Source organism: Monocercomonoides exilis (genome assembly GCF_001643675.1).
Source record: "Monocercomonoides exilis strain PA203 chromosome Unknown scaffold37-1059404, whole genome shotgun sequence".
NCBI lineage: Eukaryota > Preaxostyla > Oxymonadida > Polymastigidae > Monocercomonoides > Monocercomonoides exilis.
This window is the reverse complement of record NW_027150582.1, coordinates 393,365-413,874: the sequence shown is the minus strand read 5'-3', so window position 1 is coordinate 413,874 and position 20,510 is coordinate 393,365. Positions and strand designations below refer to the sequence as shown.

General features: G+C 38.8%; 2 protein-coding genes across 2 annotated transcripts; both read right to left on the bottom strand.

The window, feature by feature from the left end:
- Positions 1–2,789: 2,789 nt before the first annotated feature.
- On the bottom strand, positions 2,790–14,841 carry MONOS_11460 (uncharacterized protein; the record flags this gene model as incomplete). The annotated part of the gene is made up of 3 exons (XM_067863992.1): positions 2,790–12,945; positions 13,608–14,601; positions 14,703–14,841. The coding sequence occupies 3 exons, from the start codon at positions 14,839–14,841 to the stop codon at positions 2,790–2,792; spliced, it is 11,289 nt and encodes a 3,762-aa protein (XP_067723401.1).
- A 773-nt stretch (positions 14,842–15,614) lies between these two features.
- On the bottom strand, positions 15,615–17,263 carry MONOS_11461 (putative metallophosphoesterase domain-containing protein 1). Its single transcript, XM_067863993.1, has one exon. It carries the CDS (start codon positions 16,888–16,890, stop codon positions 15,916–15,918), a length of 975 nt encoding a protein of 324 aa, XP_067723400.1. The 5' UTR covers positions 16,891–17,263; the 3' UTR covers positions 15,615–15,915.
- Positions 17,264–20,510: the final 3,247 nt, after the last annotated feature.

Below are 20,510 nucleotides of genomic sequence, written 5' to 3'. Positions count from 1 at the left end.
TATCGCACTTTAAACAAAATGGTTTCGATGGTAGGATGGAGAGGGAAGATGAGGATCAACCAGTCCATTCTCCCCAATCTAACCAAATGGATATCGAGGTTGAAAACCAACACGCCAAGACAACTATGCCCACTCTTTCTTCCAGATGCAACACTTACGACGGATGCTTCCAGAAAAGCTGTTGGAGCTTATTTAAGAATCGGAAACAGTATTTTGGATTTTCATCGCAGACTCCCCTATTGGCAACGAAATCAAAGTTCAAACTATCGGGAGATGTTCGCAATTTTGTCAGCTCTAACTCACTTCTCCCCAATTCTGTTATCCAATCGCATCCACAAACTACTTATCAGATCGGACAACTCAACATCGGTGTTCAACCTGAACAGGTGGCGGGCAGGAGCGAATTTGAGAAGACTCCTATTGAAGATTTGGAAACAAACGCACACGATGCAGATTCAAGTGAAAGCGCAACACATCCCCGGTCAAAGAAACGAAAGGGCCGATTCTCTTTCCAGGCTAGAAAGGGGAGGCGACTATCAGATAAAGCAAGAATCCTACAAGGAGCTTGTAACGAAGATGAGATTGAACATAACGTTGGACGCTTTCGCCACAAAAACAAAACAAGAAAGTGAGCAGATGGTGCGGGCCAGGAAGCCCGATAAACGAAGACGGTCTGCAGCAGCCTTGGCGAGGAGAGACAGTTCTTGCTCATCCTCCAATTCCTCTCATTCTTCCGACAATCAGGAAAATGATTCTCGAACGAGCTCGAGGTCTTCTCCTTCTTCCCGATTGGAAGGGACAAATATGGGAGCCGTTGTTGAAAAGAACGACCCATATAGAATGGATGTGGAAGAGCCAGAGCGAACTTCTTACCCCGGGACCATGGATGAAGAGGATGGATGCTTGCCTGCCACCAGGGAAGCTTCGAGTTGTACTGATGAATCCTTAGCGATCAATGGAGAACACTGGTTCAAAGGAGTTTTGCAAACAAGAGGATTTCCAATGGATATATGTGATCTGTGCAAATCCAGTCTTTCGCCTTCGACGTGGCATGGGTACTTACTCAGTTATGCTCATTTCGGAGACCAGTGGACAAACTGCGGCTATGGTCTTTCTGTTGGAGATTGGTTCAATTGGGTCGTTAGATGTGCCGATGTTTTCCTTAAGCTTTTCAACAAGGGGCTGAAGGAGCAATCCCTTTGTAAAATACGATCTGCCATCTCTCTCATTTCTCAATTATTATTCGAGAGAAGTTTGGGAGATTACCCGCTTATGAAGCTTCTCTTCCGATCATTTAAAAGATTGGAAAGGAGGAAGAAGAAAAAATAAGCCTGATATATGGAACCCCAAAATACTTCTTGATTATATATCGGGGCTAGGCGAGAACGCGAACTTATCCTTCACTACTCTCACGAAGAAAACAATTTGTCTTTGCATGCTATTCTCCGCCTGCCGGTTCACCGAGCTCGAGCGGATCAGTCTGAAACATTCTGCAGTGAGAGAAGATTCAATTGCATTGGATACTTCGCTGAAAACAGGACCCGAAAGAACAGACATTATAATACCGTTTCTCACAGATACTCCTTCAATATGTCCTGCCTCAGCAGTGTGTGAATTGTGGTCCAGAATAAGCAAACTTCAAGACAACCCTGACCACTTGTTTATTAACGATCGCACAAAGATTCCACTTTCCGCAAGAGTGCTGAGAAAACTTGTTGCAAATCTCCTTCACGAGACAGGTATACCGAATTATTTTGGTCCTTACTCGATAAAGCATGCTTCAATATCTGCATTGACAATGGCTGGACTACCAATAGCGCAAGTGGCAAAGTTCGCAAGGCTGTCTCCACGAAGCGATACCATTATTAATTACTATTTTCAAAAGATATCGCCACATCCTGTGCGAAAGTGATTGCAGATCAAGCGGCTATTAATGCAACTTCCTCCCAGACCCAGTCATCACCTTTAAGTCTGCAAACCCTTCGCAAACCAAAAATTACCTTTGATGACAATTCAAGTTCAGAAGATATTGAGGACTCTTCGTCAACTGACGAAGAGCAAGATGAGGAGGACTACAGTCTGAACTCAAAGTCTGACAACATCGAGAGCGAAAAAGGAATCAGGATCAGGTTGGAAAAACCTAATCTGCAATATGACAACAAAAGCCAAACGATCTACAACGACGAAGAAGAACCATCAAAGCCAGACTACGTGGAGGAGCCAGACGAGAACAGTCATAAAGAGTATGAAAGAAGGAATTTTCGTGAGAAAAGACTAGTTGGAGAAGTTGTCCAGAAGAAAACAATTGAGATAACAATTAAAACCAGAGCGCAAGCCAAACGTGAGCAACTCGAACAATTGCTGAGGGATGACAAATAAGAGGTCAATCAAATAATAACAACAGCAGAGTATTCTCCCAATTATGGAACTCTCTCGTAAATAGAAGAGAAGGAAGTGAGAGAATGTTTTCTTTTAAATCAAAGTGCTTGCGCTTTGATTGAAAAAGAAAATGTGAATCTCACTTCCTTCTCTTCTTCCCGCCTCGATACACTCCCACCCTTATTATAAACAGATTCTGTTAATGACCCATCTTCCTTCTTCTTCAGGCGTGATATGTAATGAGCGCCATAACATTGTTATGTTTTTTAATGTTTCTATCCTTTTTAGCTATTTCACATCACCGTTGTAATCTATTACTATTTTGCATTTCAGATCAGTTGGGTGACTGACCCTTAAGTGATGATCTCTCGTAAATAGAAGAGAAGGAAGTGAGATTCACATTTTCTTTTTCAATGAAGCACCCCGTTCGCCACCCAGAACATGATCTGAGCTGCTGTCACCTCCCGCTCCTCCAGTGTGCCTATCGCCATCTCTTTCTTCTCGTTCCTTCCATGAAGCAACATGAATAATGAATCCCTCAGATCCACAATCAGCTTCTCATGTGGAGATGAGCAGGCCATCGCATCCACCAGATTCGACATCGACGAGGTTGTTGGGCACAGATCCTCGCCCCTTACAAATGTGGAGTCTGTATCTGTAGTTGAAGTGGATGAAATGGATGGTGAAGGAGTTCGCTTTCTTGTCTCTTCCTCATCCTCCTTCTCCAACATCCATTGAGGGATCTTGTCTGAATCTCTTCCCAAAATGTATTCAGTCGATCCACTCTCACTCAGTAAATGCTCCGATGACTCCGAGTGTCCCAAGCTTTTCTCATACACTCTTTTCTTGATCCTCTCATAGTTCTTTTTCTCTGCCTCTCTCTCAGCTCTCCTCCATTGCTCCTCAGGTGACATCTCCATCGTCACCATCTCAAATGCCTTCGGATCCTTCTTCACTGTGTCTTCAACTATAATTTCCAATTCTTCTGTTCGTCTCTTTTGCTTTTTCCAACGAACAATAAATGCAACTGCAACAATAAGAACAATCAAAAACAGAACAATAAATATCATGGCAATAATAACAGCCCATGAGAATTTTCCTTCTTTTCCTCCTTCAACAAGTTTTTCATCTCCCCTTGTTTGGGGTTCACTTCTGTTCTTCAGAACGAACAGATTTGTTTCTGCATTCTTTTCTCCAAATATGATTGCTGCTGCCACTTCCGACTCGTCGGGTGAAGAAGTGATCATCGCAGACGAAATCGACGAGTGCACTTCTGTTTCTGATGCAAAATCACCCTCAGAAAACTCCCACTTCTCAATCAGTTTTGTGCTTCCCATTCTTGTCACTATCTCAAACCCCAGCTTGCACGGAATGAAAAGCGCCCCTCGGAAGCTCAGACGCATCACAGCCCCTTCCTCTGCCATGCTCACAGAATCCAGAACTGGAATAAATAGCACAGACTTCAGCCCTTCCAGCATCCCTTCCACCTCGCACCCCTTGTTCAGCATCCACAACGAGCTGTTTTCTTTCGCTCCATCTCCGCCCTTCAGGCTCACAACATTCACTGTCGCATCGTCGCTGCAAACAATGTTCCTTCGAATCGATGGATATTTCCCTATCATTGGATTGTTGTTCATGAACCTTCCTTCTTCAATCACAACCTGCCCTCCTGAAATAGACAAACCTCCTTCACTTGAATTCTCAATGGTTGTGTCTTTCATGCTTGTAACTGTGCCCTTCATATCAACAAGCGATCCATCCCATTCACATATATCTTCTCCTTCATCATTCACTATTACATCTAACGCTTGTCTATTCACTCCAAACCTGCACAAATTCATTGACACATTTCGGCAGGCACTCATCATCACCAAACTTCCTCTTTCAGCAGACGATGAATATGACACAAACGAGCTGTTCTCAATCTTCACAAAGCTGTCTTTCAACCTATCACAGGCGATGACTGAGGAAGTCAATGGGACGCTAATATTCTTGCTCATCAATTGGCTTATCTCTATCTCATTTCTTTCTTCCTCATCTCCATTTCTATTCGCATCACTTGAATGCACTTGAATGCCAGATCCTTCGTTGGTCACAACATTGCTCATTTCCATTTTTTCAAGAGTCACTTTTCCATGACTGCCCAGATGCATCACTCCATTTCTGCAACTCACATCCTGAACAGAAATAGATGAACATTTCAAGCAAGCATTTGATTCCACAACAATAAATTGACTGACAGCCGAAAAACGAGTAATGTTCACTTCTTCCATTGATAAGCTTCCATTCCCAGTGACCAACAGCAGAATTAACAACAAATCTGATTCATCATTTCTTGTTGTTTCTTCACATGAAAATGAACATGAAACAATCTGAACCACTCCTGCTTCACTTCGAAGAAATGAACCATGAGTCATCGCAAACGAACTCTCAAATAAAACAAACAGATGAGTCAAAAGCACTTTGTCGGTGCAGCTCAATAGGCTCTCGGCTGATTCATGAACTCCTGATGAAACTCCGATTTTGGCATGCTGCTCTGAACGGGATGAAATGGTAACATTGCATAACTCCAGCTCAGCCGATATTTTCCCTTCTTCGATAATCACAAGCTGGCTGTTGAACTCATATGACAAATGCTGCAGTCCATACTCCAATGTGGCACATGGCTGCTTTTGCGTGCCACAGTTCTTCGAGTCCTCGCTGCCTTTGGAGATGTTTGACATGACAAAAATAACATCATTTTGATATGTGACAATGAACTCGATCAGATTTATCGGCTCATCCACAAACTCTGTCTCATCCACTCCATATATCGCATTGTATCTGTTGTATAATCCTTCTCTCAGATCCAGATTGAACTGTGTTTCATTGATCTGCTTTTTGATATCCACACACTTCACAAACAAATCCCTCCCAACACGCGCAACATTGGAATCAAATCCATCCTTCACAAATTGCATGTTCAGATCCCCAGAAACAGCTGCATCCACATAAATCCCTCCTCCTCTGCCTTTGGCTGTCGAGCACCCACACTGGCTCAGCGTGCTCTCTTCAATTCTCAGACTTCCCTCCCTCTTCAACACAAACAGAATGGCTCCGCCTTCTTCACTGTTTGAGCTTCTGCATTCATCAAATGCGCTTCTGTTCACCACAAGCTTCAAACTTTCCTTATTTGCACTCGAATCAATCACACATGCCCCTCCCACATCTTTCTTCACATCTTTCACATGGCATTTCTCCAGCAAAATGGTTGGACTGCTTTTCATTGATTTTGCTTGCTCATGATTGCTCCTGCTTGCTCCCTCAACTTCAATCACACTTCCTTCGTTCAGACTCAATCCTTTTATTACAAGCTCCTCAATCCTGCCTTCACATCCCTCTGAAACAACAAGAAGACTTCTCTCACAATTCAAATTCGAAGCATCAAAATTCGTAATCTCCAGGACTCCTTCTCTCACACAGATAAATGACACAAGCATGTGAATCCTCTTTTCTGCCAATCCTTCAATTGAACAGTTTACCAGACTCAAGTTCCCATTCTCACTCAAAATCACTGCCTTTTCTTCATTGTCATATTCCCCTTCCATTTCAAACTCGACTCGAGCAATCCTTGCTGTGCTTTTGCTCCAAAGGCATGCTTTTCTGCTCTCATTCACTTCGTTTTCAATCACCATTTTCACCTTCGATACCTCGTCTTCCACAGGATCCCATGCTTCGATCGAGCAATCAGTCATCTCAAACACCTCATTCAGCTCAACTTTCCCCAAAATAAATATCCAACGCTTATCTGTCCCTTCGCTCATCTGCCTAACACCTTTCCACCAACTCTGACAAGGATCTTCAGCTGAACCACATCGAGCCACATCATGCCCTTCATCTGACACATATATCCTTTCGCTTCTGTATCCCACAACAAATCTGAACAAATCTGTTTCATTGAACACCTTGTCACTTCCAACAAACCCATTTGCATTGCTCTTCAGTGATTCAAAGTCAAAATCAAAAGTGTCTGCTGACACGGTGCTGTTCAGATCAAACGACTCAGCAAACAGATTTTCTCCAACATCTGCCTTGTTCCCTTCAAAGACAACAGTACTGAACAAGATAGATCCGGCAATTTTGGACTTCTTGCAATCAATGAACAATCCGCCTCCTCTGCTTCCTTCAGTTAAGCATTCACATTTTTGAATTGTGCAGTTCTTGACTTGCAGTCCTGCTTCATTTTCAAGAATAACATTTGCCAATCCCCCTTTTCCATTTTGTGCTGAAGCCACTGCCTGAAATGAGCAATTATTCATACTCACTGTTCCAGTCAATTTCAGTGGTTGAGAACCAAAAACCATCTGCCCTTTGAAACAACACCAGTCCAAAGTGACTTCTCCTCCATCCATTTCCAACACGACAAACCCTACAGTCTCTTGTTGAGAACATTCAAATATGCAACTGCTCATCTTCATATCACCATTTGTGGATTCAGACAAAATAAGTGCTTTCACTTCATTTCTCAGTGAATGCGGAAATATAAAGTCGACAAAGACAAACTCTGATTTCTTGCTGTTCACAATAGCCCCATCCCCATTGAATTCACCTTTTTCTTCAAACAGCAAAGAAGAATGAACCTCATCTTGTGCTGACCGAATTCTAATTTCTGACGCATCACTCCCATCTTTAACACAAGCCTTCTCCAAAATAACAATCTCTGAGTTATCCTCTCCGGATTTTATGTTCTGGACACCCCGCCATAGTGTTTGACATGCATGCTTTTCCAACCCACATCCAATTACATCATATCCTTCAACTGACAAATATACACATTCTGAATGCAGCTGAACCAGAAACAACCTCAAATTGACTGGCTCAAAATAATATGATTCATCACTTCCCCACAAATCAACACTATTTCCTTCTTCTTCATTTTCTGCCACAAAACAAAATCGAATGGGAGACACACTTATGTTCAATGCCTTGCAGAACACAAACATGTCCTTCCCTTCTCGTGCACTATTCTCTGAAAACAACAAATCTTCAAACACGAAGTTGTCAGTCGAATCGTTTCCGATGTGAAGACACACTCCTCCTCCTCTCCCATCTTCACCATCAACATTCCAATTCCTCACTGTGGAATTTTTCATCAACAACTTATCTTCTCCTCCCAGTTCACACCACATCATTCCTCCATTCGCCACACTCACTCCCCACCCTTCAAAACAGCTTTCATTCGCTATTTCCACATTTCTTGTCTTTTTCGCTTCCAACAAATGACCATTTTCAATGCTGCACCCACTTGCTCTAACATTGCTCCAAACTATTTCTGCTCCTTCTCCTCCGCATATCAAACTCTTTCCTTCCGTCGAAACACCTTTGATTGCCATTTCAGAAAAACTGATCACTCCTCTTTCCACATCAGCAATTCCCTTTCCCATTTGAAAGCCAATCCCAACAACACTCACTGACTTCATTTCCAGCTTTCCATCTGTTTCTTTCACAATCCAAACACAACTTTCCATTTCAATCCCGCTCTCCATTCCATTCTCAACCCCAAACGCACATTCACTTATCAGACACTGCCCTCCTTCTATTTTCAGAAGCTCTTCATAACCGGCTGTTGTGGGAGTTGCTGGAAGCTCAAATGCCAAGCTCCGTATGCTCAAGAAAATGGGGCTGCTGACCAATGTTATATGACCGCCTCCTCCAACTCCAATAACCGGCTTTGTGAGGCCTCTTCCCTGAATTGCCAACGATGAATTCCTTGCGATATCTGCATCCAATGTTGTGTTTCCAATCACCCTGATTGTCGAATGCGAGTCATTCATCAATGAGAAGGCATATCCAACATCCTTGCATGGTGTTTCTTCGAACCCACACTCCTTTTTGTTCACTTTTGCTCCATCCACAAACATTATCTTTGGAGATTCAGGAAACAGTATCACCAGTATCGACACATTTATCGCTGGGGAAACTGAACCATCATACACCCAAAATCGTTCTCTCTCATCTTCTTCATTCACCGATCCCTCCCAAAGAATTTCATTCAGCATCCTCCTCACATCCTCACACACAACATACACATCCCTTCCCAGCAATGCTTTGTTCTCACCAAATCTGTTCTTTTGCATCGAATAGCTCAAATCAGTATCTTCAAACTCCAAAAACATTCCTCCACCATATCCTCCTGATTCACTCACCTCATTGAATTTCACACTGTTTCCTTCAAACTTCAGCATTCCTCCTTTCTCCAGATGCACCACCAATCCTCCACCTTTTGCTCCTTCTTCAGCACAGACAATTGTCTCAAATGCACATTCCTTCATCTCAGCCACTTTCCCTTCCCCAGCCCTTCCCACAACTCCTCCTCCACTCCCAACCTCTCTGCTCACTGCAGTCACACTGTTGTTCTGCAGCTGAATTCCACACGAACCATCAAAATACAGCACTGCTCCATTCTTCATGTCTGCTCCTTTTTCACTCGAATTCACAATACTGACTGAACCTCCAGAATTCACATGGATAAGCCCACAAACATCTTCTCCATGCACACCCTCTAATTCCATTCCATTTAGCAGAGCACTTGCCCCATTTCCCTGAATCACCAAAAAGCTATTTGTGCTGAATTTCACATCCCTCATTTTCACTCCAACCAAACTGGATTCTCCTCCAACAACTTTCACAAGCGAGAAACTGACAACGTTCGTTCTGGCTATGAACGAAACATTATTCATCACAAGTGATGAACTGAAACACACAAACAGCGCACTCTTGCTGTCTGGCATCGAGGATGGAACACTAAACATCATTTTCCCAAATGTCGTTGCTGAACGCGTTTCAATAAATCCTTCTCCATTGATACTCCCTTTGCTCGCAATCACAACCTCCACCCCAATCTCTTCCGTATTGATCTTCATTTCTTGCTCTTCAATTTTCAGCTGGTTCGTGATTTCATATTGCGGAAGCAATCGTATTATTGCGCTGCCTTGGCCAAAAATTGTTTTTCCAGCAAACAACACATCTGCACACGGATAATCTGAAAACCCACACAATTTTCCATTAATTCCATCATTTCCAACAAATGCAGGACTCGAAAAGTTCCGAAACAGCAGCACCAACGGAATTGCTTGCGACTTGTTTCCACTTTCAAAGCCCATCATATCCTTCAAATTTGGCATTTCTTCTTCGCTCTTGGCAAACGAAAAATTGAACACAGTGTCTGTTGTAATCTTCTTCAGCTCATTCGCTTCCACAAAAATATTATTCCCTCCATTGTTTGCACCATTTCTTTCTTCTCCCAGGCCAAATGAAATACTCCGCAAGATCACATCATATGCTTCTTCCACAATTCTCACAAAAACTCCTCCCCCATATCCTCTTCCTTCTTTTTCTTCGCTCAAATCGCGAGCATTACACTTCTTAACATCCATTCTTTCCCCTTCCTCCCCAATTCGCAGCATTCCTTCTCCACTCAAAGTCACCATAATTCCTCCACCGCACCCATCATTTGCCGAGCAATCATCAAAAGTGCTGTTTCTCGCAACAACACTGTTTTCATCACCAATATTTCCATTCAGGGCACTTCCATTCTGCATGCTCACACAAACGCCACAAAACGAACAATCCTCAACAGTCAATGTCTTTCCATTCACATCGCAGATCATCCCCCCTCCTGACGCTCTATCTTTCTTTCCACTCATTGTCGTTTTTGCCAATGTCAGAATCCCTGATGAATGTAATTCAATTACACTCACTTCTCCATTCGTAATAACTCCAATCAAAATACTTTCATTCATGTTGCATACTGCTTCTTCTTCAATCCTCATCAATGGATGCAATCGAAACTCCACTTCATTCACACTCAACCCATTTATCTCCATCCTTCCTCCAACACAAAGCACAAGCCCAACACTCACAAAGGATGCAGATCTCACTGAATATTGGCAGTTGGTGAGGTTCAGTGTTTCAGCACTAATCTTCATCAGCCATTCTCTTCCATTCAGACTCTCTGGAACAACCAAAAAAAGAGACTCAAACAAACAATTCGAACTCACTTCAATCATCGCATTCTGATTCACTGTTATGTTTTCATACACATCCATCCTCGCCTCCAACGCAGCTCCTCTGAATGTGCTCGATCCACTCGACAATGACAGTTCTGATCCAAGAATTCCAGATTCGCTAACTTTCAAGCTTATTCCACTTGCCTTTTTCCATTGTGCAATCCCATACTGAACTGTTTCACATGGATACCCTGTATACCCGCATCGTGAAAAATCTTTTTTATTCGCCCCACCAACTGCAACTTCTGAAACATCCTCTCGCAAGAATAACACAAGTGGAATCACATACCCTTCATCTTCTTTCTCTGTTCCAACAATCTCATCTTCTTTCAAAAGATCTGGCCCAAATCCAATCCTTGCGCTGTCAATCACATTCCCCATTTTTTCTGTCTTCACAAACATGTTTTTCCCACATTTGTTTGCAATACACCCTGCAAATTCAACATTTTTCAGCCGAAAGTTGCCTGTGGACTTCACACAATCCAGAAATATCCCTCCTCCATATCCTCCCTGGTCTCCAATCATTCCAGCTTGACATTCTTTCAACTTTGTCAATCCTTCGATTCCAATATAAAAGATAGAATCTTTTTCCATCCCTATTTTCATTCCTCCTCCATTTCCCTTCTCACATACCACATTCATCTCTCCTCCTTCAACCTCGAGTTTCTGGCCTTGCCCAATAACACCCTGAATCGCTCCTCCGTCTCCACTTGAAAGCAAGCATCCACTGAAAATGGTTCGATTGACAATGCTGTTTCTCGCCTTGTTGATGTTGATTACAGACCCTTTGTTCCTTCCTGTGCTTTCAAACTTCGAGACACTTATCAGCAATTCCGAATCACTTTCTGCCTTTATCAGACCAGATTCTGCGCTCAATACATCGGTGCAAACAAGATTTTCTGCTTTGACTTTTGTACCCATTTGAGCGCAGATGATCATGGGTTCCTTGAATGCTAGGCTGCCGACTTCCATATCACTCAATTCAACTTTCCCATTCTTCACAACAACAAGAGAGTATCCAATCTCCGAAACTGAACTGCTTCCCTTCACAAGTGACGATGATATCTGCAGGCTTCCTTCAACTTCCTCTCCCACAACAAACACTGCTGTTTGCGACGATTGCAGCCATGCCTCCAAAGACAAGCTCACAAGACTTATGCAAACATCACACATCACCTCAATCACTCCACTCTGCTCGCTCCCATTTCCAACAACACTTATTTCTGATTTTCCACTCACTCCACTGATGCTGTATTCTTCATCTCCCCTCAAACTCAAACACTCCAAAAGGGAATACGATGAAGCAATTGTCAATTTGTGCACTTTTTCCTGTTGAGCGAGAGAATACCGCATTGTTTTGCACGGATAGTCTTCAAAGCCACACACTCCAACATCCACTCCGTCGCTTCCAACATTTATTCTTTCTCCTCTTTCTCTCAGGCAATAAACAAGCGGGATGACCACCTTTGGTGTTCCTTCATCTGTGCCCATTGCTTCGTCAACAGTGAATAATGAGGAGTAATATGCAATTCTTTCTCTTGTGACACTTGCCTTCAGATTTGGAGAATACACATATACATCTTTCCCAAACAGCGCATCATTATTCTCAAACCCTGGATTCGAAATCACAAAATCATCTGCTGCATTTGTCAGCTTCAGATAGATGCATCCTCCTCTCCCTTGGCCATTTTGCACATTTCCTTCTCCATCATTAGCCACACAGTTTCTCATTGCTGTTGTCAACCCTTCTTTCCCAATCGACAATTGACCTCCCTCAGCAAGTGACAAGGCAGCCATCCCTCCATTTCCATTCAAGCATCTGCAGCCACTAACTGTTGTGTTTTTCCATTCAAGGCGCTCCTCTCCTTTGAATACTTTCGATATCAAGGCTCCATCGCCTTCTTTTCTCACAATCTCTGTGATGTTTCCCCCATGGACGCATATCTCTCCACAGTTGCTCGTCGACAAAAGGCAGCAGTCTGAAAAGACAATGTTCTTGACTTCACAATCATCGAGAGAGATTCTGCCTTCGTCAGCACTTAGAAAAGGCCTGTTGAAAATACCATCAGGCACATCACTTGTGATCACACATTTATCCAGATGCACAAATCCAAACATTCCAGTCACCTGAAAAAGAAATGAATTGTTGGAAATGCTTGCGCTGTGAATGAGAGAAAATAATTCCATCTCAAGTGATCCATATTCAACGAGAAACAATGACCCGGATTCTGCGTGACTCGAAATGTTCACTCTGTCCAATCCATCGCTCTTCTTCAGCAAAACACTTCTTCCGCCCACTTCTATTTTTGTTTCGTCAAAGCGTTCGCTCACCAATCTTATTGAATGGTGCTTGAAACTTACCCACTGATTCATTGCAAATCCAATTGTTCGGCATTCATCATCGGTTCCTCCACAGTCGTTGTGGTCTCCTCCAGACTTCGCTGTATTCACAAGGATTGGATCTGGACTTGCATTGGGGTCTGGAAGCCATTCACTTTTGTCAACATTTGTTGTGACTCTGTTGTTTTTATTTGAAAGTGAAAAGGAATATTTTATGCAATCGGGAGTCGCTTTTAAGTAATCTGTATTCCAGTAATGAATATCATGGCCATCGTTTGAAGCAGCAGAATTGTTTTCAAAAAAACAATATTGAATAAGCAAAATTGATTTACCCAACAGAATTGATTGCGATATTGCACCTGAATGGCTTTCAGTGTGAGAATTGGTTAAGCTGCAATCTGTGGCAAAAGATTTTTCTTTTAAATTGTGTGTGTGAATAGATCCACCATAGCCAATTGATTCACAATTTGAAAATGAACTTGAAAATAATTGCAGTATTCCATCTTCGCAATTAAATGCTCCGCAATATCTGTCTGTGTTGCAATTCGAAAATATGCTTCCATAAATGTTAAACAAACCACTTGCCAAACATATTGCCCCACCATATGACTGGGATGTCAAATTAACGTAACACTTCGAAAAATTTGTATTCACAATGATACCAACAAATTGGTTATTTTGATATATGGCTCCTCCTCTTGTGTATGTGTTTTTGTCGTTCCTTGTGCTGCAACCTGAAAATGAACATTCTGTAACATTCAGATTGGCTGATCCTGCCACGAGATTGCTCCTCCATTCCGATCTGAAGAAGAGCAGTTGGTGAATGTGCATCCAACAAACACAATATCTCCCGATATAAATAATGGCAAAGGACTTGTAAAAGGCTGATCTTTATATGAGTTCTTGGTTTCAGTAAAGGTGGTGTTCATCGAAACAAATCCGCTTCCCCTTTCCGCTCCGACAATCACTCCATCGAACGTGTTGGCACAATTGCTTAAAAAACATCCAGAAACAACGTTTTTCTGCAAAGTTTGCTTTAATACACTTTTTGCTGCAAATGCTGGCTTTTGTCGCGCTGTAATATTCATGAATTCGCACATGCGAACATCAACTTGTGAAAATAGTTCGCTTCCCACAAATGGAGAGGTGGAGTACACCACAATGTCTGAAAAGATTGAAGAAGCCATTTCAACAAATCCAACATCAATTTTTCTTTTTTCTTGGGCTGTTGTTGTTGACACAAGACATGGGAACGCATTGCAATTTCCATTATTAATTGCCGAAATGTTGTTCATTGCAACTCCACTTTGGCCACAGCAGATTGGCGAATAACAACCTTTGTCGAACATTTCCAACAGGCAATTCGAAAGAAAAAGAATCGACCTTTCGGCATTAAGTGCTGGCATTCCACTGAAATGTGTTCTTATTGCTATCGTGTGAAAATAGATCGATGAATTTGCCAACATAATGCAAGACTCAAGCTTTGACGAAATTATTGCTTTTTCCAGAGAATCATTTTTCCTCTGTTGAATTTCCACAGAATCATTCTTCAAATTTCCTTCATAATCATTTTCAAATAAATTATTCTTTTCATCATCGTTCAATTTCGATGGATTGTATTCCTTCCTGCTTATTTCAGTAAAATTCGAATTATTTTGTCCCTTGAATCCAAACGAATTGAAAAAGGAAAAAAATACACAAAACAAAATAGAACATCGAAAAGCATAAGGATGCCACATTTTTCTTGAAGGCAAAAAGTGCAGGACAACTTTGGAAGCAATTTGTTTGACTGATCCTGTGAGATATAATATTTTGATTTGAATTCCTGAATACCCTTTGTTAATAAATTGAAGCAATCAAAAAAAAAAAAAAAATAATTAAAATAAATGAAAATCTTTGTTAATCCAAATGTATATTTAAAAAAATGAATAATACCTGTTTCTCTGCAAAATAAGGCAAATGTATCAATTAGAGTGGAATTCTTTGCAATTTTTGAACAATCAAGATAAACAAAAATAAAAAGAAAATTCAAAAAAATAAAAAATCCACCTTTTTTACCCCTTGCAAAAGCCATAAGAAATGGCAGTCACACAGAAATAAATATCGATTGTTCAAACCATTTTTGCTTCAATCTCCCAATAAAGTGTGAATGTATTTGCATTTTGACAGAAAATAAATTAAATAAATAAAATTCGAACAATCGATAACATTTTCGAAAAGCACACACAACATTCATTACTAGAGATGAGTCGTATGAAGGTGATGGAGTGCAAGCATTCTCATTCCAAAAATTCCCTAAAATGAGGCTTTTCGCATCATTTGCTCAAAAAATGCTTGAAGAAGAAGTATTTTTTTATTTTTTAATAAACTTCATAATGTCTTTTCTTTTAAAATTATTTATTTGCTCCTTTTGATTCGATATGCTGCAAAAAAACATCAGATAATTATTCTTTGTGTTTCTCCGCTTGCAACTTTTGCAAACCCTTCATTATAAGCAAACAAGAACAAAAAATGCTTCTTTAATTACATGTGAATTATTTTTTTGTCTTTTTAGCCTCGGAATCTTCGATAAATCGTTTTTCTTTGATTGAATTATTTATGTTATGGTGCCAACAGAGAAAACTTTATCTTTCAATTGACCAGAAAAAAGTTAGGCACATTACACATTTAGAGTTTATTCATTTCTCTAAAATTTGTAACGAAGATTTTTGATGAAGATACATTTTTCAAATTGTCCAAAGATTTTGAACATTGTTCCTTCGCCTGACAACGAAACTCTTCAAAAATAAATGGGCATTCATGTTGATTTTGCGAGAACTAATTTGCAAAAATTTTTTTAAAATGCAATCAAAAACCAGTCTATTTTATTCACAAAAAATAATCCATCAGATTCAACATCAAGTGAAAAAAGAAAAAATGTGTAAAAGACTCGAAGCTTTTCACTTTCTCTCAGAAAATAAACAAAATAAGTTCAACCATTAAAAATGAAGGAATCTTTGTGCCACAACGCAAAAAGATTTCATTTTCCTGAACTCAAAACAATTTCAACAAACAATCCTTGAAACGCAAAAACTTCAGCTTTTTCTTTCTTTCTTTCTTTTCTTTTGAAGCAGATACGATGTTGTTGCCCAATAGGAGCTGACGCAATTTAGTTGTCAGATTTCATTTTAGTTTGATCTGGACTGGACTCGGAAGAAGCATTCGAAGAAATCGTTGATGATGATGATTTTGATGTGGGCGCAGACGAAGACGATGGAATCGGATAGTCAAACACAATTGGCGGGTTTGTCGGCTTGTAATCTTCATCTACGCTCGAAGGGTTGATGTAGACTGTCTCTCCATCGAAGCTGATTCCGTAGCCGTCGTGGAAGTGCCCAAATACATGCACTTTCGGGTGGATCCGCGTCCGAATCTCCTCCAGCAGATCCACATCCCCTTCATGCGTGCCTGATGGAATCGTGTCGCCTCTGCCCATCGGCGGGCCATGCGTGATGAGGATGTCAATCCCTGCTGGAACTGTCTCCCACTTCTTTTTGCACTCTTCTCCACGAGCCAAGTTGAACGCCCAATCATAAAACCACGCCTGATACGGTGACCCATATATCCGGATCCCTTCGATGCATGTCTCCTTGTCGTGCAAGTACGTGCAGCACCCTTCCAGCTTCGCAATTTCCTCCGAAGGCACAAGCTGCTTTTTGTGCCCAAATCTCTTCCACGACCGCTCATAAAACCCTGGCTCCATCGAGATGTCGTGATTTCCCGCAATCACAACCTTGTGCTTAAACGGGACACTTCTCATGAACTCTGCAAAACTGTCGTTCTCTCGGTCTTGCCCTGTCATCGTGAAATCCCCACTGTGAAGAAGCACATCTCCCTCCGGCAGGCCTCCGCTGATGTGCCCGTGCCTCCCGTGCGTGTCTGAAATACACACAAAACGCAGATATCCCTCGGGCTTTGGCTGCTCCTTCGGGTTCTTCACAACATACGGAATTGGCTCCACAAACTTTTCGCGCTTTTCCAAAACGCTCCACGCCAACGGAGTTACATCATGGCGGAACGACTTCCAGTCCAATTCTTCGTCGATGTTTGGAACCTTCTTTTGAGTTAACTGCGTCCAAATCATCAAAAAAATTAATTGATAAAAAATTAATATTCTGTTATGGTAACGAAATATTAAATTATTTTTTCTCAAAGAATTTTTGTTGTTATTGATGCATTTCAATTGAAAAAATGTATTTAATCGTTTAAGTTGCTGTTTGGATAATGTTTATTCGCGATGGAATATCTTTTGTTTCAAATATAACCTGTCAAATGCATAAAAATAAAGAATATTTTTTCATATTCATGGATAATAATAATCTGAAGTCATTTTTTTTCAAATACAACAAATCAAATGATTTTTAGGTTTTTGTAAACAATTGTTAAACAAAAAACAATAAATTGTCTTTTGTGAATTACAAAAAAGCATTATTAAAAACAAGATAATTATGTCTATCAATAAAAAAAAAAAAAAAAAAAAAAAAAAAAAAAAACAAGTTGAACATGAAAAATTACTTTGGTTTCAAGCTTACAAAAAATGGGTGAAAAGTCGGACTTTCTAGCTTTTTTTTTGCACAAGGCATAGAAAAATTGTTTCTCTCATAACTTCATGAATTTTTATCAGATTTCAAAATATATTTGATTTTCATATATGAAAACAAACTTCATTGATGCTATAACAAAATGTTTTGTGACTTTAAAAGTATTTCAAAAAACGAACCCATTCTTATTGCATTTTTTGATTTCGAAAGGTCAATGAAAAGTGCATAATTTTTCAATGAAAATGCCTGAGGTCAAATATTTTGTCCCATTTATTAAAATTCACACATTTGTTTCGATTTTTCAATTTTTAATGTCAAAATGAAAATATTTGTTGATTATAAAGCTGAAAAAAACAACTTTCATTTCTGCAAATATTTCAAAATAGACAGAAAAATACCCGTTAATTTTCAAATTTAGTGATTATTCACGATTTTAGTGTGATTATAACCGATGAAATTATTCATAAAAAATGCAAAATTTATCGATGCACGAAAAAATGTGATTATTCGCGGTCTTTATTACAACCGAGGTGATTATAGTCTGAACCGGATATAATCACGTCGAATATAATCACATTCGTGTATAGTCACATTTTTCCATGCACCGACATTTTTGGCCTATTTTTCATTCATTTTTCACCTCATATTGTCACAGGGCTGAAAATATATAATCACAATTTTTTTCATTATGGGTGATTTTTTCAATGAAAATTCCATTTTTTGATCGAAAATCTCATTTTTTCGCGTTTTCTAAAATGTGCTTAAATAAGTAAAAATAATATACATTTGTGCAAAAAATTAATTTCGCAATTGAAAAATGCGTTTTGATGAATTTTCAAAAATGAAAAAATCGACCCAAAATTAATTAATTAATTAGTTAATTAATTTTTATTTTTTTCTGTGTTAAGCAGCATCGTATATTATCACAATCGGATATAATCACAAAAAGTTGTGCAAAAACCGATGTGATTATATCCGGTTTAGACTGTATAACCGAGCTATACTGTACTGGCTTTTCAGTTAAAATTCTTGAAAAGTTCCTTTTCATTTCAATGCTTAATACAAATAAACGATAATTAAGACTTTGTATATTTTTTCATTTAAATAAAATTTGACACAAACACTTGTTTATATTAAAAATCGTGTTTATAGCAAAAACAGTGAAATGAGAAAAAAAGTCAAAAATTTAATTGAAAAAGTCAAAAACAAGTTAAAATAATAATATAGGAATGTGGAATTGTGATGCTGCGGCTTGAAACGTTCGATATGAAATATTCGCTTCACAGTCAGCAAGTCTTTGATCTGGGTCCTAAAATAATATAAATTTTAATTATCTTTTTGAATATAAAAATTTCAAAATTTTTATCAACAGAATTCTGAAAAACAAAAATGTCTAGAAGTCTATTTATTTTGTTTTTGTTTTAAGCCTTTTTACAAATCAAAAAAGCAAAAATAAGCGGCTGATCCTTTGGTAAGTTCCAAGTCTATGGATCATCGACAAAAAATATTTTATATGTTTCAAACGAAAGAAGAAGTTATATTAATTAATTTAAAATTAGTGTTTTCAGTCGAAAAAGTGTTTTTATGAACTTTCCATTTTTCATTTGATCTATCTCATAACTTTTTCTTGTTTTGAATTGGTTTGTAATTTTTGTTTATTGTTCAAAATAAACAGTCTTGAAACTTAAATGTTATTGACATCGTATTAAAATCGATAATGCTTTCAATAACGAAATCAAATTTTTTGGTGTGATTTTTATGCATTGAATATGTTTGATATTATTTTTGTTTTTGTCTTTTTAACAATATATTCAATATCATATAAGAGAATTTGTTTTTTTTTAAAAAAACTTCCATTTGTATCTCATGTGATTAACTGCTATTTGGCTGAAAAGGACAGAAATATATGATGATGAGGTTGATTTCGAATTAGAAACAACAACGATAACAATGAGGCTGAAAAAGTACAAGTTAGTTGCCATGATTAGCAGCAATAGAAAACTTTATTAATCAGCCTGCAAAATGAAATTCTCAACTCGCTATGACCATTGTACTCGGTATTCAGCCACTCTTTATTCTCGCCTTGACTTCACTGTTGTTCATTGTTTCAAAAAAGAATTTATTATCTTTTTCGTTAGTTCATTAATATTCTAATTGAAACATTTATATCATTAGTTGCACTCACACATTCCAGATAAAGCGCAACAATCAGCAACCAATCAACTTCTTTATGCAGTTCTCCTACTCCTTCTCCTTCTCCTTCTTCATTCAGTTTCTACAAGAAAGACAGCATCCAAAAAAAATTAATAGTTAATCAGCAACTTTCAGAAGATGAATGGAATGAAATTTAATGGTGACGAAACAAAATCTTGTTGTATTTCACTAATTGATTTCTGAGTCAAGTGAAATGAAGAGGAATAAAATTCAGCTCTGACCGTTTCGAGAAAATGATTTCAATGAAAATGATTTAAGAATTGAACAAAGTACAATTGATATTTTGAAAAGCAGAATTTCATTTGACTGAGAAGGATTTAAAAAGGATTAAAAAATTTTCTTCTTTTCATTCAAAAAGAATGAAAAAATACTGTGAGCATTTTTGTAATTGATTGGAGGATAGAACAAACAAGAGAGTTATTAAGAAAATTCAATGGCAATGAACTTCTTCAACTAAGTTCATTATGAATATCATTATATAATTATTTATCACTTTTCAGATTTGTAACTGTTTAATTCTGAGCTTACGTTGTGAATAGTGAAATACAATAGAATACATTTTCTTCTTGATGATCTTTAATTATTCTCAAGAATTGTCATTTATTTCTTGTATTTCTTGAAATTCTTAAAATGCAATTTTTTTTAGAATAAACAAAAAAGACCATAGGTTTAAAAAGGCAATAACTTAACAACGAAAAACATTGTTTTGAAATTAATATTCTCAAAGATAATGGAGGGCAACAATTCGTTCAATGAAGATTCGTGATAAAAGAACGAGTTGAAAAGATAGTTTGATTTTTTTGATTTTTCTTTTAGTGCAATGAAAAAAACGAAAAAAAATAAGTTTTTGAGATAAAAATAAAATGAGTATAGTTTTTCAAACATTTATTAGATTATCAGAAATATCCAATGATAAATAATCATGAAAATTTTCGTCGAAAAAACCAAA

Excerpts from the sequence above, each read along its gene's own strand:
- MONOS_11461 (XM_067863993.1), bottom strand. The coding sequence starts at position 16,890 with ATGATTTGGACGCAGTTAACTCAAAAGAAGGTTCCAAACATCGACGAA.